Raw genomic sequence first — 24832 nt, forward strand, 5'->3', positions numbered from 1 at the left:
TACAGTGTTACACTTTCTGTACATTTGAATGATTAAAGCCTTGTTGGGTGTTCTCAGAGAATAAAAAAAAACAGGACTGGAAATGTATATATCCATATTCACAAATGATTTATGATTTGCCAAGGGTTCAGTTCAGTTTAGTCTTGCAGTTCATTTTGTATATAACATTTCAGATTGAGTAATATCAGAAAATTGGGTTTAAACAGAATAATAAGCGTTTCCAAGCCTGTAAGCTGTCCTGGACAAATGAAGGTCATTGAGCTATTGATTTGCATATGTACACAAGATGATAAACAGTTTGGCCTTCAACAGAGCAAATCGAACATCGGAGAGATACTTACAAACACCCTGTGGAAAAATATTGATTATAAATAAATGTTAATATATATATATTTTCTTTTTATAAAAATATGTAAATTGTAATATATTCCTGGCAAAGCTGAATTTTCAGCAGCCATTACTCCAGTCTTCAGTGTCACATGATCCTTCAGAAATTACTTTTCAAAATACTTTTGTGGAAATTGTGATACTTTTTTATGATTCCTTGTTGAATAGAAAGTTCAAAAGAGCAGCATTATGTTACATAGAACTTTTGTAACATTATAAATGTGTTACTGGCAGTTTTGATCAATTTTTTGCATCCATGCTGAACAAAAGTGTTCATTTAAAAAACTAATTTTAAACAATGTATATAATATTTTAAAAATAATTTTAATAATAGACTTCTTGCTAATATTTATACAAATAATTATAATACATTGTATTCAACAAAATGTTTATCTAATTTCTCTCTTCTGTCTCTTTCCATTATTATACATATTTTTTTCTGGGTGACTATATAAGCAAAAGTAGTAAAGCGCACATATACAATGTCTGTACATATATAAACAATCCACGTATTTAAAATAAAATTGACAACTGCATCATAAATGATGGAGGCCTAATACATTTCACCAGCTTTTTTTCACATGCCTAGAGCAAATAAGTATGAAATCTTGCTCAGACACCGACTGTCTTTCAGAGGGACCTGGAGAATGAAGTCTTGATGGGGGTTTGGAATATCTTTGTTGTTTGCACATACCTTGAATTCTTCAGGTGTTGTCAGCATGGCCCTTGCGGTAATTATCACCCTGTGGAAGCCTGGCTCACTTCCCTACCTGCTATTTAGGATGTCTTCCTTTGAAGGAAATACCTTTTTTTGGACAGAAAGATCATGCATTGTTACCTCTAGGTTGCACACGTTCAGCTTTTGTTGTAAGGATTTCCATATGCTGTTGTTGCAAAGATTTTGTTTGACACAAACAGGACACAGCAACGATATCTTTCCAGTGTCACCATTGGCAAATGCGATCACATTCTGAGTTCGGTGACATCTGCAGTGCAGGGCTGGGAGATTCACAGGCCTGATTTATGCAACTATCCATCTTCGCTCAAGGCTGAGGGCCAGAGGAGTAATGTTGGCCTAGCAGACATCCCACAGTCCAAGATGTGTGATGTAATTTACCCAATGTTCACACGCATACACAAACACAAACGCACACTAGAGAAAAGGTCTCAATTGCTGCCAATTATTCATAGCGCTCTCACACATTATAGTGATGCTCAAAGGTAACAGAAGCAAAGCTCAATGCAGCAATGCAATGTGAGCTATTACTGAACCGTCACGTATTCGGCTCCATTTCCTAGCTAGAAACTCATTTCGTATAGATATATAACGCACACTAGATGCATGTACGCAAAATAGCACGAGAACCAAATCATCAGGGAGTGATTCAGTTCAATAAATCACTGCATGGACCTTTTGTAATTTCGTCTCTCGTACTCCCGCCTATCTGCAGCAGGTTGGTGGAGTCTGGGAACGCAGTCCATTCCTCTCCCTCCCCCCCCATTGTAACCAGCTCAGTCTCCAGCGCTGTGGATGGTGAAGGCGGGGGATTGTGTGCAGATGTGCTTGGAGAGTGGCCAGGCGCTTTGCCCTGAGAGAACATGTGGTCTGGGACTGTTTACGCTGGCACTGTCTCAAATCAACCCCCACACAACATGTTAGGCCTCACAGGACACCACACACACACACACACACAGATCTCTTTCCCCCGCTGCTGCTCAGGAGCCCTTCTGCTAACTGCGACATCAATCTTCGTGTCAATTGTTGAACGTGAGGTGCATCCATTCACCAAAATAAAGCAAATATATTTTAAGTAAAAACTTAATTTTGTTAAAGTTGGCATGAAATGAAAATGAACCTTATTTTCTAAATGTATATTATACATCTTATTGTGATCGATTCAACCATGCCTGTTTTCTTGAGGTTGTAATTTTTATGCAATATATCATAACTGGATCTTCTCTCTGGTGACATATGCAGGACTTCTCCAATCAAATCATTTAGTCCACGTAAACCCCGCCCCACATTTTATAATCCAATCAACAACTGAAGGATTGAACCAAGTCCCCGCCCTACATTTTTTCTTTTTCAATAATCTGTTACTCTCAGATGTACGTCACAATATGGAAAGATCTGTTGCTACTTTTGTTTCAATGTGACTTTAAAGGCACAGTTCGTGGAAAAATTTAAATTCTGGTATCATTTACTCAAAAAAAAAAAAAACTTTGATGTACTTTATTCTGTGGTACGCAAAGGGAGAAATTTAGAAGAATGTTCATGCTGCTCTTTTCCGTTCTATGAAATTGGATGGTGACTATGGTTTGTGAAGTACCAAAACGGAAAAAAGGCACAATAAAATTTGTCATGTGCTGTATTTGAATTTTTTAAATTTAGGTTTGACATTTTTATGCAGAACAGTCAAATTTATTCAAGATTATCTTCTTGATTGTTGCATTTTATTCTTAAATCTCATTCACAAATACATATTACATTTAAATACGTCACATCACAATGTGTTTAGCATCAAGTGATGATGAATGAGAATGAGAGAATTAGAGTTTTATTTTATTGGTTATACTGTGACTTGACCACAATATGCCACATTTTAATATGTGCATATTCAAATTGCACAAATAAGATTTCAGACAATGGAGAGAAAGGTTTTCTGTGAATAATGACTTTAATTTCGTTCTGTTCCTTGCTAAGTCTATTATTTGACTTGACAAGAATATGAAGATGTATTATGGTATTTTAGGGATTTTTCTTTGGATTTTTGTCACTTTTGTAGTTTGGCAGCCCCTGGTTACCATTCACATTAATTATATGGATGCATAGTGAATATCCTGCTTAAAGGAATCATTCGCCCCAAAATTTGAATTAGCTGAAAATGTACTCATCCTCAGGCCATTCAAGATGTAGATGAGTTTGTTTCTTCATCAGAACAGATTTGGAGAAATGTAGCATTACATCACTTGCTCACCAATGGACCCTCTGCAGTGAATGGGTGCCGTCAGAATAATTGTTCAAACAACTGATAAAAACATCTCAATAATCCACAAGTAACCCACAAGACTCCAGTCCTTCAATCTTGTGAAGTAAAAAGCTGCATGTTTGTAAGAAATAAATCCATCATTAAGGTGTTTCACATCTTGGATGGTCGGAGGGTGAGTAAGTTTTCAGCAAATTTTTATTTCTGAGTGAACTATTCTTTTGAAATCTTGTGTGTGTGTGTGTGTGTGTGTGTGTGTGTGTGTGTGTGTGCGTGCGCGTTTTTGTGACAAATGAGGACATAAATTTGTATAATGACAAGGGTATGACATAGGTATTACAAGGAGAAGATGACTTTTCAGGACATTACCCCATGTCCCCACTTTTCAAAACGCATATAAATCACACAGAATGGAGTGTATTGAAAATCTGAAATAGCACAAAGTTTCCTGTGAGGGGTAGGTTTAGGGGTAGGGTTGGTGTAGGGCAATAGAATATACAGTTTGTACAGTATAAAAACCATTACGCCTATGGGATGTCCCCACTTTTCACAAAAACAAACCTGTGTGTGTGTGTGTGTGTGTGTGTGTGTGAAAGAAAATTGAGTTTGGAAAACATTAGGGTTCAGCCTTATTTTTGTGTGAACTATTTCCCTTTAATGAAACTCTTGGATGGGACCAGATGTTTTGATGCAGGATGGCATAATAACCCACAGATTCATAGTGGCTCAAGATGACAAATCTAATGGCTCACTTGAAACTGGAAAAAAAAGCACTTGCTTTACCCAAATTGGCGGCCAAATCTTGCGCTGCCTTTCAGAGACAGTTGAATGCACAGATTTTCACAGATGCCTAGGGGGAGGAGGTCATTAAGCATGCATGGTTGTGATGCTGTGTCAGAGGAAGAGCTTGCTGGATTTATACCCCAATGTACAATGAGCTTTATCACCACCCCCAAGCCTTTCTCCCAGTGAGGCATGGGGAATGAGGTTAGATACATGTTGAGGCACGTGGACGGCCAGACATCCCTGCTACGCTACTCCCAGATGCTCCACATAGCCGGAATGCTGTTCTCCTTCCACAACATCTGCCGGTTGCACATCTTCCCAAAAGACTCCACAGGAATGAATGTCCCCACATCACAGACTGAGTCTCTTGTTTTGACCTCTCTATGGATTGCAGATGTCATTCAGATGAAGAATTTATTTTCCTTCAGTAGGATTTTTAAAGGGTTTGGCGTCACCAATGTTAAAAAGACACCAAAGTTATTTACCAAGATTTAAAACGGGCATTTAAAAGAACGAAATTAAAGTACACCGTGCACCAAATAAAACATGAACATGTAAAAATAAATATGGCGAATTTAGCAGTGATTACGTACGTTCATTAAACACTGACTCATATGTGTTACGTGACATCGTTTGATCTATTAGATCATTTCAACGGTCCTTCTTTAAAGAGAAGTCTATGCGGTATTCCATGAATCACTGCACTTATATTACGCTTGGGTGGGAGCTGTAAAATCTCCAAGAACTGTGTGGTATCTTGTTCACTATATAACGGTGGGATTTATTAGAGAGGGTGGAGCACAAAAACCCTGAAATGAGAAAATGTGCACTGGCTGGAGAAAAAAGTGCAAATAGACAGGTGTCTAGTGCCACCCAGAGGACACCCATTCTTTGATGGACTAAATTAAGTACCTCATGTATTATCTTGTTTTGGGCTGTTGGGAGCAGTCTTATTGTAGTAGTATTTGTACATTTATATTATATATTATTTTATAGTATTTAATATTATTTTGAATTTTATAATTTCAGTTTTTAACCTAAATTTATATTAAGTTTTAACATTTTGTTGTGTGTATTGGTCATATTTTGATTGATTTATATGTATTTCCATTTTATTTTGTAGACCTACTTTAACTTAAACTTCTTCTATTCCAGTTAGTTACTAATATAATACTTTTAATTTCCATTAATGAGTTTGTAAAGAGTTTTTTTTATATTTATTTTTTTTTCTTTTTCAGCTTCATTTTAATTAATGAAAACTATTTGTAATAGATTCAGTTTTGGTTAACAATAACAACATTTGTTGTGAGGAGCATGAGAAAAGTTATTTTTTTAAAGCAAAATTTTAAAATGATAAAAAATGCTTTCAATTTTTTTTTTATTATTACATTTAAATTATTTAATAATTATTTTTAAATTATATATATTTAATTAATTGTCTTAAATGATTGCATTGTTTTGAAAAAAAAAAGATTTATTTACTTTTAATTAATTAAGTAATTTATTTATTACCTATCTATAAGTGCCTGAATGCTTTAGTAATGTTGAAATTTTGTAAAGCCCAGACAATTTCTGAAACTGTAAAGGAAAAATTTATCTAGATAATAACATTAAAAAAATAAATTATTAAATGAGCCTTCAATAAGACTAAATGTGATTGTGTTGTGGCATTATAAAATATCTCAGTTAGGCTCAATCCCTGCATGGACTCATCCATGAGCTTGCAGTCAGTCTCTCTGTTTCCTCTCTGTCCATATCAGGTAAGACACTTTTATCAAAACCATAGGCTTAGCAGATGTTGCATTTTCCACTGGTTAGATGTTCCATCACAGGCGTCTACCATGAAGAAATTATCTCTTTTTAATCACTCTCTTCATGGTTGGTGCTCCAAGTGCAAATGCATAAAAGGATACAATATATATAAAATGGTACATTCAGAGATGTATTATCTGAGCTGTCTCTCCGAATTGTTTGGAACAAAAGTTCATGACTCTTTCCTGCTGTTAGTGAGGTGGATTTTCCAAGCTTCAGATAATTCCACACTGTCTAGAGATGTGGTTATCTGTTCCTTGGACTGTGACCTCCAATAAACTTCCTCCAGGATAAAAGACATGTGGATTTAAGACAGCAAGAAGGCATAAAAAGGCCCACAAAAAGAAACTCCACACTTATTAGTGCTACTGATTTTACAAATGCTAATTTTCTTAGAATGAGAATTTTTTCACCCATTAAGTTTGTACTTTATCTATGATATAACGACCAAGAAAATGAGAACCAACTCCGCTCGTGCAATAACCTTTATTGACCACTAGATGGACCCATATGTCACTTTAAGATAAGAGACAAAAGAACTCATACCTGAACATGAACAAAGGAAGAAACAGAGAGGGGAAAACCAATAGCTAACCCTAATTATTACACAGCTACTCTTTGTATTAATTAATACATTTCAATTTATTACATTTCAGTTTAGTGTACTTTAATAATTTTAAATTTTAAAATGTAAATAAAGCAAAACAGCAACAGGGGAATCCTAGCCACCTAAACTTCCTTCAGAACTGTCCATGACCAATAATAATAATAATAATAATAATAATTACATATTTTGCATTATTATTATTTAAGTAGTTTTTTTGTTATTATTCATTCGTAATGTTATCATATTAGAAGAAAAATGTACAGTATAAAGTAATAAGCCTGCACAAGACCTGAATTTTAAAACTTCATTATTTAGTAGCAACAGCTATTTAGCCAAAAGCAATTCATCATAAAGCTAGTCAACTAATACTAATTAATTAGGCCTACTTTGAGTCATAATTATAGAGCCAAGATGGCTGCGTGGCCGGATCAGTTTCCACCGACTGAGGGGGAAAACAAATGGTCAGCCGTAAGCTGAGCCGCGCATGCGCAGGAGCCCAGTGCCGCGTAGGGCTTTCAGTTTTTTTGGACTCCTGTCGAGGTGGATGACGTCATGCAGCAGTCCAGTAGAGGCTCCACTTTCCCCCCCTCACTCAAATTGTAACCACCAGCATCAGAAGCGGTGGGACACAGAAGAGAGGAGCCTTTTTTATTTTTATTTTAGCAGCGAGGCACGCCAACGGACGATCTTGCATTTGTATCATCCTGATTTTGCAAAAGGAATAATTTTATCACAGAGAAGACCGCTTTGATTTTAAGGATTCTTTAAAAAAAAAAAAAAAAGACACCACATACCTCTTGTTTGCATGCTGTTATTTCAGTAAGCAACATAACGTTACATCACCGTGCCATTGTACAACACTTCGCCTTTTTAGGCTGGAAAAGCCTTATTATGCATAGATTTTAATGATACATTCTCTGCTGTGCATATTGTCTGCTCAGCTACGTTTGCTAGCGTGTCGGAGGGCGCAAGAAACAACAGACCACGGCGGACAATCGTGAGGTTTGGATGAGGTGTTTGAATCCAGCCTTACGTGAACAATTGTGATATTTCCATAGGCAATGCCATCTTGCAATGCAAACATGCTGGCTGTTGGATTGCTTTACCTGGGATTAGTTTTTGCAATAGAGATTGTAGATCCCACCAGAGCCATTGAAGGTGAGTAACCACGATTAAACGTGTTATTTTGTCCATGCATGCATTTAGGAGACAGTCTGTAAAGTTTTCAGACATGGCCTGGTGATAGTGACCAGGCAACGTGTGGGCTGCTGCTTTCGACACCCACTATGTGGGCAGCAGAGTGATCATTTCAGGCTTGCAGGATTGATTTTGAATAAGTAAATATGCCGAGGAGGGCATTTGCGCAATTTTGCTATCGCCTGTGCCGTGATTGCTACATCTGTCCTTGTTATCCACATCCAGACTCGCGCTAATTCATTATGAAACATTCGCATTATCAGCATTTGTGCACAGAAGCCACAAATCGGCCGGTTTTTAACGCGTTTAACGTGTCTTATGGGGACAGATTGGAGATGTGGGAGTTGAGTCATTTCGTAATAGCTTCATAGGCCCGTGCATTCGACGGAGTCGTTTATAAATTCAAACGCCTGTCATATGGTATTCTTCTGCTTGCATGAATTGTTACCGTATGAGTGCAAGCCGAGCTCGCCTCAGGTCTATTTGCATGCAGTGGACATGCTTCATATTCCCGCATTCTTAGCGGTCTATTCAAGTGCATGGATAGGCACATCCTCTGCTTCTTGGTCGCCCACAAAAGAGTCCTGTCGATTCTTTAGCGTTTGTTTTGCGTGACGTAAACATTATTATCTAAGGCATATATTGAGTGTAATTGATCTTATTTGCTCCAAAATCAGGTATCTAAAGCCAGTTGATCAGTACTTGGCCCAAGTTTGCTCAGTTAGTTTGGGTAGAAGCGATTTGAATCAGAGTGTGCACACTAGATGCTTATCATTTAGTTTTACTTCAAGCGTCAGATTTTTACATTGTAAATCAAGTGGCACAAAATTAAACAAAAATATTCTTAATGTCATAGGCTTGACATGTTATTTTTTATTAGAAAATTATGAATGGTAAAAATGTGTTTATGCTGCAATTTAATGTAGTCTGCTTTTTATTTTATAGCCTAATATTTCTATTTTTATTGTATGTTTATAGAATTTTCATGTTTTTTGATGATTAGAGTATACCACAAAACAAGTGTTTGTTGGCAGATGGAAATTTAAAATGTTTTGTACTATAAAACTTGATTGGACACAGACATCAGCTACTAAACTGATATGGGGAGCCTTTTTCCTCCCTTTAAAAAAAGTTGATTGATTGATGAAGCCTGTTCATTGTGCACATTTATATCGTTAGTTGCAGTTTAATATTTGCATTTAGCATTATCTTTTCCCTTCTGTCCATGATCAGAATAGACCCGTGGCCCGTTTTAGGGTTGTGACCCATTGTCACTGTCTGACACGTCTGATTGTTTTTAGGTATTTAAGATGCATTCATATGCTAAATATTTTTAAAACACCAAAGAGCTTGACCTAGTTATTCCTTTTATAGCATTTGTTTTAAAATTTGTGATGTTAACAATAACTATCCAAAGAAATGAGAGGAAAATGGTGCCTACAAAGCACACCGGATGCCTTTTGAATAAATACTCCAGATAGTTTTCTGTGACATCTGTATGAATTATGCAACAGTCCTTTTTAGTATGGCTCAGAAAACTGGCCTACAAATAGCCCACATTTTAAATTATGCAGATCCAAATGTAATGCTCATGCCCAAGAAATAAGTGCATAATGTAGGCCTGATCAAGAGAAGTTAAAAGACTGTGATTAACTTTTAGTCATTCACTAGACAGTGCATTACACGTTAACTGTAAAGAATAACCTGCTGTTTTGTCTAAAAAAAGTATAATTTAGCCAAAAATGTAATTTTTGTTATCATTTATTCACCCTCATGTCATTCCGAACCTTTCTTCTATGGTTTATCCATATAATATCCATACAATGAAAGTCAGTGGAGTTCGGTGTTTTTTTTGGACCCCATTGGCTTCAACAAAACGTTCAAGTCATGTTTAAGGTTGACTGTCCCTTTAAATTCTTACAATTTTCAGTAATCATCAGTTCTTTCAGGAAACTTAAGTAATTTATATGACTGTTGATGCAATAACTAAATATGAGTAGTTGTGTCCGAAGTCATGTGATTGAGTCATTGACCATGTGACGCCACCTCAGACGGCCTGTCAGATGATTTTGACTGTCGCAGAGGAGTCTTTTCTGCCGAGCTCTGATAATAGGTTTAGTTGAAACCACAAAAAAAGAACCTCAGCAGACCTCAGATGATCTTTTATCTTGTCTAGACAGGATTCGGAGCCTGGGGGATGTGGGTATTTTTTATTATACTGGAAAGTAAAGATAACGGTCATAAACAAATATTCTATATTCGAACAAACCTCATCTCACTCAGTATACTTCTAAAATAATGAGACAAGATTTCCTTGGCGTGGTATGAGAGTAACGTAGGTTTTATGATATATAAATGACCTGGGAGTTTGTCTGCTCTGTGGAAGACGAGGAGGAAATGGTCTAGCGGACGGAGGCAGGGTTGAAGTTCTTGTGCTCTATTATCTTGCTCCACCTCCACCCTCTCTGGGACATCTGGATATAGGAGACCCATTAGCTTAGACGTTATATGGGGATGAATGGGAAAGCAGACCATTAGTGACCGGCTTTGGCTTACAGGATTGGGCGTATGTGTGTGCAGAGGCATTGCTTCACTGTTGGATCACATTCTGGCATGTGATGCCTAAGCACTGATTTAATGTACATGTTAGCATTTGGCTGCATGGAATGCAGAGTGACCCTTGCAGTGGTTAAGGCGTAGGTGGTGAGTGGGCCCGAGCTGGAATCGGACTGCTGTCAATGACTACAGCAGGAACTCGTGGCTCTGCGTGGATCACTGTTGGAGCAGGAGAACTGATTTCTTATTTATCCGAGTAGAACGTTTTTTCAGTTTAGACCATGTCTGTAAATAGGGTAAATGTACCCATTAAGCACACTTCCATATTTGAGCTCAGGTTATAAAAAGAAAAAATAATGTATTATCATACTTGATGTCTTAACCAGTTGATGTGTTTGTTACTACAGACCTCCTGTAATTTCAAGTCAATAAGACCATTGCACACTGAGAGATGTGTCCAGTGTTGCCAGATTGGGGGGTTTTGAATTTGATTGTGCGGGTAAAAATTGGCTTGGGCGGGTGGACAAAATTTGGGCTGGTTTGTGGTTAGTTTGGCGGTTTTCAAACATAAATTGCATAGGCTAATTGGTTAACAAACAAGCCCAAGTGTGCATGTACTGCATCCAATCAGTCATCACAACGTTACTAAACACTAGGCATGGGACTAGTAATTTGATTGTGCAGGTAAAAATTGGCTTGGGTGGATGGACAAAATTTGGGCTGGTTTGGGGTCAGTTTGGCGGTTTTCAAACATATAAATTGTATAGGCTAATTGGTTAACAAACAAGCCCAAGTGTGCATGTACTGCATCCAATCAGTCATCACGGACGGTACTATAGTAAACACACGTACACTGCAAAGACGACTGGTGCTGATGTTGACGTCGCGGCCACACTTATAGCCAATCACGAGGCATCAGCAGAGCAGACGTGATGATTCATGAGTCGAGTGACAGGTTTTTAGCATGATAACGGATCTGATTTTGAATGTTGTATGACTGTATATTCAAGTAATCACACTGCCTAAATATAAGTTAAAGAGTGGGAGAGTGACTCAACTCTCAAAACGTGAATTATTGTGGAGTGAGATGACACAAAGACTCTATCACTGCAACTCTGAAATCAGAGCACATTTGAATGAACGTTAATTAATCAAAATCGAAACTAAATATCTCGGTTTATACGATCCTGTCTTTGTTCCTGTCAAATCCTTGAAAACTGCTAGACTTGATTAGTTCTGACTGTGCAAAGTTCTGTATTAGGCCTATGTTCTACAATATGAACTTCATAAGAGGCTTCCTCTAGTTCTGCATAAAATTATAGAGCGACAAGAAGGTAAGCGCATTATTGTTGTTGTTAATTTTCTTTTTTAATTGTCAGATTATAGTTCCGTATGTATCAATGAATGACACAGTTTTGACTGTTATGGTGTTTGCATGAACGAGTGTGAAATATCTGCTAATTACGTTACGCTTTTTCCTATCACTTGTATTGGTCACTTTTTGCATTTAAATTGGATTATTCTGACTGCTGACATTGAAAATGATGCATGTGTTGTTTCGAGGGTATCAGTTAATTTCTTGTTTGCCATTTTAACAGTGTCTGCTTGCATATTTTATTCATGTTCGGTAATTCTCTTTAATGTAGCCTATTTTCCCCAATTTGATCCGTTTACCTGGGAAATTTATCTTACGTTATATTTATATTATTTTATCGTCATTATTTTGTTTTAAGGAGTTAAAAATGGCCCTTATCAACTTTGATTTACATATTCTATCACATTATTTTGACTGTTAAAGTTTTGGGTGGCTTTTTGTTGGAGTGGGTGGGTTTTTGTGAGCTTTTGGGCTGGAAATCGTCCATCCAATCTGGCAACACTGGATGTGTCTCCATGTGTTCACACTGTCCGGCGGCCATTTTGAAAGCTGTCTGGTTGCCGCTCCCATTAAGCTCAGTGTGCTCTCTTTAAGCTCTTCCACATTGAACGTCTATGTAAATACTTCGTTAACAGACTACATAAACTGATGGTTGTGACTTTAAGTTAAGTTAATCGATTTTCTTTGAATTCTGTCAACTCAAATCTACAGACTGGCTCTGACCTTTGGCAACTAGCATCAACTTCTCCAGACTGTAAATCAGTGGAAAATCGGGGCAAAAATCGTGTAGTGTATTCCAGCCTTAAGGGACTATAGATAAGTTGACATCCATGTAATAAGAGGCTTCATAATGAGGCTAGTTTCTGTGTTCATCCCCATGAATGAATTGTTTTATTGGTTTGTTTTATTTGATTTTTGAATGTGTTACTTAGCTGAACGTGGACTAGTCTAGATGTTGCAATGTGCTTAAATGACACTTAAGTATGAATAACTGATCAAATTGAATGCCTTGTTGCTTGATTTTAGTGTTCTGTTTTTTTTTTGTGATTGACTTTGTACCTTCAAAAAATATTTTTCAGTTATTCTTTAAAAAGGTTGTTTAAAATAAACAAGAATTTAATAAAACATGATGTGAGTTTAATGGGAACAGGGGTGTGCTTAAAGGGTACACAAATGCATGTAAATGATGTATATCTTAATTGAAATGCTTTTATCATTTAAAATAAAATTAAATATTTTTGTGTGAGAGATTAATATTTTATTTTAACAAGTTTTTGTACTGAAACCAATATCTTTTGCACTAAACATGTCTCAATGTAGATTTTGGTGAGCTTAATAGGTACGTTTACCCTACTGTATTCTGTATATTAATTTAAGTTCTTTTGATTTCTTTTTTATTTTTAGCTTGTCTTTTCAGTTTATTTTTTGTTAGTGTTCACAATTTAAATGGTTTATTCTAGGTTTTAGTATTTTTAATTGTATTTTTATTAAGTTTTAATAAAACATTTTTAGGAAGTGATAATTAAATACTGTTATTATTCACTAATATTTTAAATGGGCTGTTATTTTCAGATTTCATTTCGTTTTAGTTTAGGTTTAGTAAGTTTTAATTAGTAATTTTTTCTTTTCAATTTTATTATTATTTTTAAAAAAATATTTAGCTTATATTTAAATATTTCCAAACTTATTTTACGTTTTATTTAATTTCAGCTTTATTTTCATTAAATCATTATTTTTAATAGTTTTTAGTTAACAATAACAACACTGATTTTAGGGCTGCCAAAGTTAATGTGCAAAGTTAAATGTGTGTAATTAAAAAACTTTTTCAGCAAAGTCTAGTAGTATTGGTATATAGTGGTATTTTTGTGTTTAATAAAGACTAGGCTATACAAACACAAAGTATTTTTTGTTCTTTATTTGTTAGTTTTGGAGTCATTAAATGTATGTTAATGTAGTTTCAGTTTTCATTTTTTATTTAACTTTTATTTCAATTTTTGTCATTTAGTTTTCTCTAACAATATTAACGCTGATAATAACCAACCAGTCTTTTCGCTCTTTGTTGATCAGTGCTTCATCTTATGTACACATCTGTCTTTGTGGCTCAGATACTCCGGAGGTTTCTACAATCCTCTTATAGTCTGAAATAAGTCCATGAATCCTCCTACATTCATACATTAATACATCTATTCATACATTCTGTGTTCATTCAACCATTCGTTTTTCCCACACCATCTCTGCCCCATCTGATGAATGAATAGAGCTACATTATAAACCTCTTGGTAACATTCTCATTCAGGCTGGGATTTCTGCAATGGCAAAGTCTGTTACGTAACCTTTATTTGATGTAAACCGCTGCACAGCAGAAATTCAAATGTGGCCGCTTACTCACTTAAAGGGTTCAGTGCATCTTTGACATACTGTCAGTGCTGTTTGAGGTGCTGATTGGGATGTCTCAGACTCAGAATGGTCAATACTTAGCTCATGAATATGAATTGGGTTATGCACAAGTATTTAACATTATCTTGGAATGTTTCTATAAATAGTATATGTGGAGTATAGATACAGAGTTCAGGTTTGTGGTAGAGTTTTGCTCATTTTGGTGGTGGGGGGGTGCGTTTTTTTTTTTCTGGACTCCTTTTTAATGGTTAAATTAAATTTTATTAATCAAAAAGCGTGTCTAATTAATTAAAATCATGAAACTTAAACAATTTAACACAATTTATTAAATGTTTAACAAAAATTACATGTTTAGGGCACTATGAAATGTTTTATTTTTCCCAACCTTATGTTTCATTGTTACCAAATTCTGTTTAAGCATGTCTAAATATTTGAAAGCATAAAAACAAGTTTAATTTATTCTTACAATAGCCATATGATTTTTTGCTCATAAATTCTGTGTTGTGTAGTTACCCTTTTTAAGGCATAAAACATTCATTTAATCTATCTTTTAAGTAATGAAAATTAAACAAATTAAATTTTTTGGACAGTTCAGGAGTTTGGACTTCATTTAATATTACAATTAAAACATTGACAAATTAAAACAAATTAGAACGTCACGTGTTGTCATCTCAAAATTACAGTAATTACGATATGGCGTGAACGCAGCATTTTACTCAAATGAAACGGTCAAATGCTCATGAAATGACTCTCAGAGCAGTTGTGGAGATGTTCATGTATTTATGTCCTCATTTAGTGAGACGGCAGATGCTAAAATCACCGCACGCGTCACATGCGCTTCAGTTCGAGTAGTAAACAAAACCGCGCGTCTGCGCCATTTATTGACACAGAGACACGCAGAATTCATATTTAAATAGTAATTTTGCGGCTTAATATTTACAAATATTAGTGGGAGTGGGAGTGCGTGCACGTGTGTGTGCGCGTGCGCATCGGGGCGGAACTCCGCTGTGCGAGACAGAGCGCAACCATAACGTAGAGACCGAAATGACATGCTGTTGTGTAAATAAGATAAATAACATAAGGCTATTTAGTTTGTTTAATGAAAGAACAAGGTATAGACATGTTACCTGTTCTATTGGAAAGGTAACTTTAAATGACTTCTGTTGGGATCTGGCGCTATAGAGAAAATATAATTAAATAAAATTAACTTGACCTTCAAGGGGGGCGGGTGGTGCCGTTGGGGGGGCAGGTCGCCCCCCTAATATAATGGCAGGGGAAACACTGAACTATCCGACGTTTACGTGATGGAGCAAAACTCCACCTAGAATAATCCTACTTCTTTTCAAACCATTTTACAGCTCAAATAACACCATTTTGGAAAGAATAAATTAATGAGTGCTTATAACAAAAATAAGCTTCATATTTCTGCTTTCAGACCTTTAAAAGCATAGTAACAGCCAACATGTGCCTTAAACGTGATTTTTGTTTGCCTCTGGTGTTGTCCGTTAAGTTAGCTTGGCTTGTAATGAACCCGGAACATTCCTTTTTAAAATTATTCACGGTTTTGACAGAAAATCAGTTTATTTTTGTCACCATACAAGATTTGTCTCTTGAAATAAGAAAAGCACAATGTAATAGCATTAGATTTGTCAGCTGGAGTCTTACAACCCAGGGCCTGAGGAGGCTCTAATATCCCTCTTTTAACCTCCCCTCTCCCTGGGAAACATGGTAGACTCCTCTGCGACTGAGGGCTAAACCCAGATTTGCATAACCGACTAGATATGGCATGGTTCCTCCTTGTGTGAGAGGTTGGGAGGATATTGTTGATGGTAGTGAGTTGAGTGTGCTGTAATTGTTGTTTTCGGTTTGCGACATGAGTGTTTACCCTACTTAACTGCTACTCCCAGGAGGACATGGCTTCATGTAGCAAAAACAGGGAAAGATGGGGGCTGTTGATGGGCTAGTGACAGGGAACATAAGCGAGTTGTTATCAAGTGCTTCTGTCAACTACTAGGTCATGACTATCGCAGACATGCGTGTAATGCTTGGCCGTTCTGAGTCTGAAGATTTGATGTTTTGAAGGTTCTAATGGATTGCCTTCTTCCTTCCTCACATGAGGCACAACACATGGCTGCTCAAATGTTGAGGACATTTGTCATGTTTTCTCAACATCCCACACTCATGTGCTAGAACTCTTTCATATATTTCTCTCTTACTTTTACTTTTTTGTTTCTCTCACTCTGTTTTCAATTATATGTACTAGAACCCGACCGATATGGGCTTTTTGGCACGATACCGGTATTAGGGAGTAAAAAAGGCCGATATCGATATATTGGCCGATATTCTTTGTGTATATTATAGTACAGTACCAGTCAAAAGTTTGGACACTTTCCCATTCGTGTGTCCAAACATTTGACTGGTACTATACTATATATAGCAGTGCTTCTCAAAGTCCGGGCTCCGGTCTGGATCCAGACCCGCCTCCATTTCGTATTTCAAGAACACTAATTATTTCCTACTTTGATAAACGCATGTTAAACTTGTAAATCATATGTTTAGTTTTTTAATGTTTTTTTGGAGATGGTCCGAAATGAAAGTGAAGGCGAGATATTAAAACTTTTCCTTTATGACATTTGTTGTCATGACATCCAGTGAGCGTATGACGTTTGACATAATCGGACGACATTTCACCGCTAATATGAGTAATTTTTTATTTATTTATTTTTGTTATCACTTAGATTATGGCCATTTGACTTATAGCAGTGTCCAGTGTTTCCCATACATTAAGTTATTTTGTGGCGGCCCATCACAAAATCAAAACTGACCGCCACAAATAGATTTTCCAAAAGGAAGGTACTTCGTTGAATAAACTGAGCACTGCACGTTTCAAAATTAAAATGCAGCGCGGGTGTTTTTATATGAATGTATAATTGAAAAGAACCGACCGTCTTCAGAAAAGCTTTGATGTCATTTTCATTTCGTCTTTCCTAGCCTTTTGTATTTGATTACAGCCGTTGCCAGGGAAACCGCTATATCTCTGCTCCAACAGCGCCTCCTGCTGGCAGAGAATGAATTTGCATTTGCAAGTCTCTGTCAGCAAATATAAACAAAAAGCATGCTTCAGAACTGTTTTGAGAAGGTGCTTTGAGCCATGTATTATTACTATGAATTAGGCTACTACTACTACTACTATTACCATCTTGTGCCCTGCTATAATCATTTACTCAAACTCGCTTTTAGTTTAGTTTAACCCTTCAGCTCGAGGAGCCTTCTCGAACGCCACCCTCCGCGCGTCGGTAGCCCTTGCTACCGGTAGCGCTTGATCGGTCGGCGCCGGACCGCGAATTTAACTACCCGTAACTCCCGAACCCCGGGGTCTTATTCGAAAGTGGGCCTCTAGACGGACACTCGATTCGCATTCGAGAGGGTTCCTCGAGCTGAAGGGATCCCCGAATTTGGTGCAGATTCGCCATGACGTTACGGAGATATGGCCGTTCAAAGTTTCAATGGTTTTCCATAGATTTCAGCTTTAAAGTGTTTCATCCAGGTCGCCAGTTGCAAACAATGGAGCGGCTCTGCTGGACTAACTAAGTAATTACACCATTTTAAGCATTTTATCTGCATTATATGTTCTGTAAAAAAAAAATTCATATCTGCGGCATATTCGCCGATACCGATATATCGGCGACAGGCTAATATCGTACTAATGTTACTCTGTTACTAAAGTTTGAGATCATTAAGATTTTCAAAGAAGTCTCTTATTATTTTAAAATGTAATTTATTCCTGTGATGGCAAAGCTGCATTTTCAGCATCACCTTCAGAAATCTTTCTGATATGCTGACTTGGTTTCCAAGAAACATTTTCATTATTATTATCAATGTTAAAAACAGTTGTGCTGCTTAATATTTTTATGGAAACCATGATACATAGTTTTTTCTCAGGATTCTTTGATGAAGAGAAAGTTCAAAAGACCAGTATATTAGTGCTGTCAAATGATTATTCGCGATTAATCGCATCCAAAATAAAAGTTGTTGTTTACATAATATATGTGTGTGTATTGTGTATATTTATTATGTATATTTAAATACACACACTGACGGTATATATATTGAAAATATTTATGTATTTACATGTATATATTTATATTCATATACCGTATTGGCCCGAATATAAGACAACCCTGATTATAAGACGACCCCCCTTTTTCCAGATGTACCTTTAGGAAAAAGGCTTTTTAAAAACCAAATCTTGTTTTTATTTAATATATAAACATAACATATTTTTCTTTAATATATATATGAATGTGTGTATTTATAACAAATATACACAGTACACACTCATATTACGTAAACAAAAAAAGTTTATTTTGGATGCGTTTAATCGTGATTACTTTTGATAGTTTTAATGCCTCCTTGTTTCTTTGGGGGGAAAACATGCCCCAAACTTTTAAACAGTAGTGTAGTTTTACTTGCAATACCTGTTTTGTTGCAGTGTAAAAGAGATAGTTGACCCAAAAAATTAAATTTCTCATCATTTTCTCAGCCTAAAGATTTAGCCATTTTTTCCCTCCATGAAACACCAAATGGGTTATTGTGCAGAATGTTTGGCTGCACTTTTCTGCACAGTGAAAAGTGAACAGGGGCTAGTTCCAAAATGTCATAAATCACAATAAACCATTAAAAGTAACACATGACTTATGGGGCTATATATTCCAAGACCTTTTTTTTTTTTTGGTTGTTTTTGGAGCTCATCGGCTCCTTTCCCCATTCACTTTCACTGAATGGACAAAGAGCAGCCAAGGCATCCCACAAAATCACGCACCCACAGAAAAAACTCTCTTTGTTCAGCTGATAAAATAAAATCATATGGGTTTGGAAGGTATAGGGGTTTAGTAAATCATAATAATGACAGAAGAACTTTCATTTTTGTGTGACCTGTTTCTTTAAGTATCTATTCTCCATCTGTTGTTCTGTTATGTTCCAGATGACCTCAGTCCATTGAAGCTTTTGTATTGTGTCTTAACACTCTTCACCGTCTCTCACATCTGGCCACCAGAGAACTGCTCATGTGTGAAAGCAATTCAGATCCAAATCATCTTTTGTGCTGTGACTAAAGACAGCCAGAGCTGTTAATAAAAAATAAAACATACTCAGCCCTACAGTTACAGGTACAACAGCAGTTTACTAGAAATGTACATTTGACGGTCATGAAAATGACTTGTCATTGTAATCAAGGCTGACTTGTAATCACTCATCATGTTGTTTATATAAAATGACCGGTATTAGGAAAGAAACAGGTGTTGTGTGGACATCATACCCACCCTTTAATAGTTTCATGGGTAGTTTACACCTAGGAACATGTCTAGACAGCTCCTGCAATCTTGGTGAATCCTGTCCGTTGCTCTTTGTGTCACATATGACATATTGTATTAAGTCTAGAAATTCTTTGATAGCTTAGTGAATACAATGGGCATAAACTGGGCATAAAAGTCTAACTGAAAGGAAGGCTAAGCAAATAATAGCTACATGTTATGTTAAAAGAGAATCAGTTGATCAATACACAATGAGGAGCAGGGTGAGACCTTTCATGAAAAGGTTATTTGTTAGTGCAGAGGAGGAAGCTACAATGAAGCAGTTTTGTTTTTTATTGCATTTTCCATTTCAAATTACAGGTAAAAAAAAATTCCAGTAAAATAGGAGTAAATAAAACCATGTAATAATGAAAGTTGCAATTATAGGTTACAAATATACTTTTTATATTTCAAACTACAGGTGAAACCCAGTTAAATAGGACTAATGTAAAAAAAAATAATAATAATGATGAATGTTACAATTATGAGTGGGCACACTTTAATGTATAAAACACTCTTCTATCAATTCCACACACATTTACACTTAATTTACTGTCATATTCTTTACTTGTTGTATTTTTTTCCTACATGTTGTAGCCAGTGTTGTTTTTGACTAACTTTTTAACTATTAAAAATAATTAAAATAAAACATTGAAATAAAACTGAAGTAAAATATTAATATTGGATGAAAAGCTTACTGAAATAAAATAAGTTGAAGTGAAATAAAAACAAAGCTAAACAGAAATACAGAAAAAAAATAATTAAAATTACTAAATTAAATTAAAATAGAAAGAAAATATTTAAAAAAACAGCTGTGGATCATTCAGGTAACAACACAGTTTTAAGAATCAAGTGTATGTAAACTTTTGAACAGGGTCATTTTTATAAATTCTATTATTTTCTCTTGTGGACTATATGTAAACATCTTTTATGTGAAATATCTTATTCATGTCAGTACTAAATAAACAATAGCATGCATTTTGCATGATCCCTCTTATTTTGGTGAAATAATTAACATTTTGCAGATTCTGCAAGGTGTATGTAAACTTTTGACTTCAACTGTATGTTTGTCTGGTCTAGACCTCTTATTCAACCTGGTATCTGGAAGCCATCTTTAAGCTTTTGGTATGTTCTCAAGCCATATAAAGAACTGGCCATTCAGGCTAGGGGTGTGCGATATTGACAAAAAATTATATCTCAATATTTTCTGGGATTTTATCGATAACGATAATTAGTTTTTGCAAAATACTCGATAATGTCAAATCGCACATCGTTAAAACAACAATTACGATATTATCGCAGACGATATATATCGCACACCCCTAATTCAGGCCTTTTATTTCCTCATTGGAGAATATAACTTGTTGGGATTGGATACACAGCGGCCTAGGTAATTGAAGGTTTGGCCAGGAATATATGTCCTCTTTAAGAGACAGGACTGGAATTCAAGTGTAGCAAATCCTAGCTTACATGGGTACAAAATTTGCTTTGTGTTTTTGTTCAAATTAAGGGGTTATAAATAGGAATCCAGTTTTTTGCATGGTATCATCATAAAACATACATAAGCAAAATAGTTTATTCACCTTTAGTTTATTGGCTTTATCTCTCCCAAAGTTGCTTTTTAACACTGTGTTGTTTTAGTATGCTTCAGAATGTTTATAAAAAGCAGGCAGAATATGAGCAGAAATGTGTTCTCGTGAACGTCTGGTCACTAAACAGTCAGAATGACTGTTCAGAGGGTCTGGTCACATTATGTGTGAGCAGCAGGCCAGTACACGGTGCCCTGGTACTCACAGGATGCTCCTATTGGACCGTATTGTCCTGTTGTTTGTGTGTATGTGCATGCTTCAGTGTGTAAGTACACTCAATGTGTTTTCAAAGGCACTTTTCTAAGTTTCAAATGAGGTGGACCCCCGAACTGCTCAGTGTGATTTTCCTCAGACGGGTCACTGGACTGTATTTGACACTGGGTTTCAGCACAGAAATAGAGCTCTGTGAGAAGAGAATGTAGCTTAATTGGTCTTCACTTTACCCTCATGTTAACCCATATCCCTTCTTAGGGGTACCGCACAGTTGTGCTGAATAGGCAGCAAAATGCAGTGATAAGAACTGCTTTGTTGCAGAAGTTTCACCAACTTTCTCTGTTTGAAGCTCCTTTTCCACGGACAGTGATTTAATTGGAAGATGTTGCTTTGTTGATGTGTTGTGGTTTGTAGTATGTGATCTCAATGTTGGAAGTCCTATTGGTGGAATGTGTAACTGGCCTTTCGAAAATCTGATTGTGTATTGTGTATAATCTGATTGTTGTGAAAATTTTTTTAACAATTAATCTGTTTTCTCCAAAGATAAATAATGATAGACATAGACCTAATTATTGATGCAGGAGTCAAATCCATGTTTAAAAAAAACCTTGCAAGGCTGCAATTTTTTTGATTAAAAGTACAGTAAAAACAACAATATTGTGAAATATTGTTCCAATCTAAAATCACTGTTTTATATTTTAATTTATTTTGAAATGTAGTTTATTCATGTGATGGCAAAGCTGAATTTTCAGAAGTCATTCCTTAGTCTTCAGTGTCACATGATCTTTCAGAAATCAATATTATTCTTATTATTAGAAATGTTGAAAAGAGTTGTTAATGTTTACGTGTTACTGTAAGTTATTAATATTTTTGTGGAAACTGAGATACATTTTTTCTGTATTCTTTGATGAATAGAAAGTAAAAAAAAAAGAAACAAAATATTTTGTAACACCACAAATGTCTTCACTCCCACCACTTTTGAACAATTTAATGTGTCATTGCTAAAAAATGTATTGATTTTCTAAAAAAATCTAACTGACTTTAAACTTTTGAAAGGTAGTCTAAATGATTATGCAAATTTGATTTAATACATATTTTTCTTTTTGCAGAGACAGATGTACACTACATTGTCATTTGCGTCATTAGACATACTAACATCAAATCACCAACAGTCACTCATGTCGCCTCAAATCGTCTGTTCTTATGAAAATATGAATGACTTTAACTTGCTTTATGCTACAGTTCACTGTCAATGTGAATGGCCCTTGATGGGTTGCTTTAATTGTTACTTTCAGATGACTATTTACTCCTTCGAAGAGTTGCTGAGCCTTTTATTTTATTTAGAAATTGGACTTCGATGGTGTAATTTACACACTGTGTTTAGCTTTCACTGTCACCTGCAGGTCTGTGAGGCAGACGGACATTCCTAAAGGGAGGAGAGCAGTGCAAGTTGATGAGAACCAGCCTTGAGCCTTGCCTCTGATCTCTCGTTTTCTTTCTCTTTGTCATTTTTTTCTCTCTCATTTTGCTTGTTTTCTCTGTATTTTAGCCTACAAATTGTAATTACAAACAGGACCTTCAAGAATTTCCCTGAGAATGCATAACAGAGAGTTATGTAGCCGCGTTTGGTGAAACTTCCAGAAATTTTCTGCACTGTAATAAGAACCACCCTGATATACTTGTTATTTGAGCAAAAATCTCAACTCTCTGTTCCAAAATTCCATTGTGGGCTCCAAAGACCCGAGTTAAACCCGAGAACTCAAGTCTTTTACGAGCCCATATCCTCTCAGAGGACGAGTCTGCAGATGAAATCAATTAAAAGGTGCTGGAATGTGTGGCCGAGGCCTGGAGCTGATTTGGAGGGGCGGTGCGCTGTGAGAGGGAAGTTGAGACTTCTCACAGCTGGCCTCACTGCCGCCATATAGAGGACATAGAAAGGTAACAGCAGCTGGCTGGATAGGGAACCCCAGATGAGACGAGCCCAGGAGGTCTTTCTCCCGTTTCCTGTCTGCGTCCACTGTGGTTTCCCTTCTTTTTATCACTCGCCACCCACAACTTAAAATAGTTTTTTCTCATTTCAGCATGGATCAACTTTTATCTTCTAATAAGGAATGTGCAAACCAGCTAGTCAGTGGGTTTGACTAATTTGACTAATTGTCTTAAAGGGATAGTTTACCCAAAAATGATCATCATTTGCTCACTTTCATTTCTTTTGTTTGTTCTTTAAAAATATTTTCTGTTGTTCCACAGAAGAACGTAAGTGAGAATTGTCATGTTTGGGTGAATTATCCCTTTAAGGAAAGTCTGAATATTTCAGCTGGTTGTGGGTTTGTGTGACCAAAATGGATGCATTTCTTTGTGGTGTTTAAATAAAACGCATTCTTTCTTTGAAAAATAGGTGGACAAAGAACAATTTAATTTAATTTAATTTATTTATTTATATATTATTATTTATTTATTTTTTGGGTGTTTTTAACTTAACACAGCATCTTACACTCATGATGGGCCGGTGGGGTTTGGAAAGATAAATAAAATCAAAAATGTTATTTATAAAATAAAATATTACATAATTTAAGAAAAAGAGTATGTTTAAGAAAAAAATCCTGAAGAAAAAAAATCTAGATAAATTAGTCGGCTAGTTTGTTGTTGGCCCATTTTTACTCATACTTTTCAATATCTCAGTTTGTTTTACAGAAAATATATTGTACTTTTGTAATCTCCAGATGATCTGCTTGTGATAATTACTAAACGTTGAGACTAATTTAGGCTATTAACATATTATGTTTTAATTAAACCGCAATTGTGGATGATTATACTTTTAGACTTTGCTTCTGGTGTCCACTGTCTTGGATTTTGTCCAATGGCACACAAAAAAAAAAAAAAAATCAAAGTCAGCTTTGAGGTTTACAGACAAACCACAATAAGCAAATAAAGTTGAAGGGTTAGTCATTCTGTCTATTTTTTTCATTCCCCGAGTGCAGGCCCTGATGTTCCTGAGGTTGTAGGCCACAAATATTTTCCAATCTGATAATGCTTTCCAAAAGACATGCGTAGGTAGTCTCACATTCCAGCTTTTCAGTGGTCAAATATTAAATGTTACTGATTTACTTTGGTGTAAATACCCCAAAATGACCTTTTACCAACATTTCCAAAGGCAACAAAAGTCCAAGCGAAGACAACGGAGATAATCAATGAGATGAATCTGGGTTTAAAGTCTTTGAAGTAGGGTGTGCCGAAGTTTATTGTGAGTAATGTTATGGGATGAACCAGGAGCATGTTCACAATCGTAAGTTTGATATTGTGATTACAGCCTCAAAGCAGCAATACATTGTGCACATGGATACATGTTGCTATTTGATAAAGCATGGCGGTTCCTTTTCCACTTCCATTCAGTGTTTTTCCCCACTATACTGTCTGTAAAGCAGATCCGTTCTTAGTTGTTGTGGAAAATTACGGTGTACATTCCACCCCACTGTCAACCTGGAGGGTACGGGAAACTTTGAACGACGGTGATGTATGAATGATTGGTTTTTAGCCTCATTTCCTTGGAATTTCACCTCATTAGAAACTGGCCC

At 36.0% G+C, this 24832-nt stretch overlaps 1 protein-coding gene across 1 annotated transcript in view; it reads left to right on the top strand.

Annotated features, from left to right (window-relative positions):
- Nucleotides 1-7124: 7124 nt before the first annotated feature.
- LOC107737663 (low-density lipoprotein receptor-related protein 1-like) overlaps nt 7125-24832 on the top strand; it is a 130317-nt gene continuing 112609 nt past the window's right edge. Inside the window, exon 1 of the mRNA XM_016549255.1 lies at nt 7125-7737. Coding sequence (XP_016404741.1) covers nt 7641-7737 — 97 coding nt within the window. The 5' untranslated portion in view covers nt 7125-7640. The remainder of the gene's footprint in view (nt 7738-24832) is intronic.

The sequence above is a fragment of the Sinocyclocheilus rhinocerous genome, unplaced genomic scaffold, assembly GCF_001515625.1.
Source record: "Sinocyclocheilus rhinocerous isolate Xijiao unplaced genomic scaffold, SAMN03320098_v1.1 scaffold72, whole genome shotgun sequence".
NCBI classification, from domain to species: Eukaryota; Metazoa; Chordata; class Actinopteri; order Cypriniformes; family Cyprinidae; genus Sinocyclocheilus; species Sinocyclocheilus rhinocerous.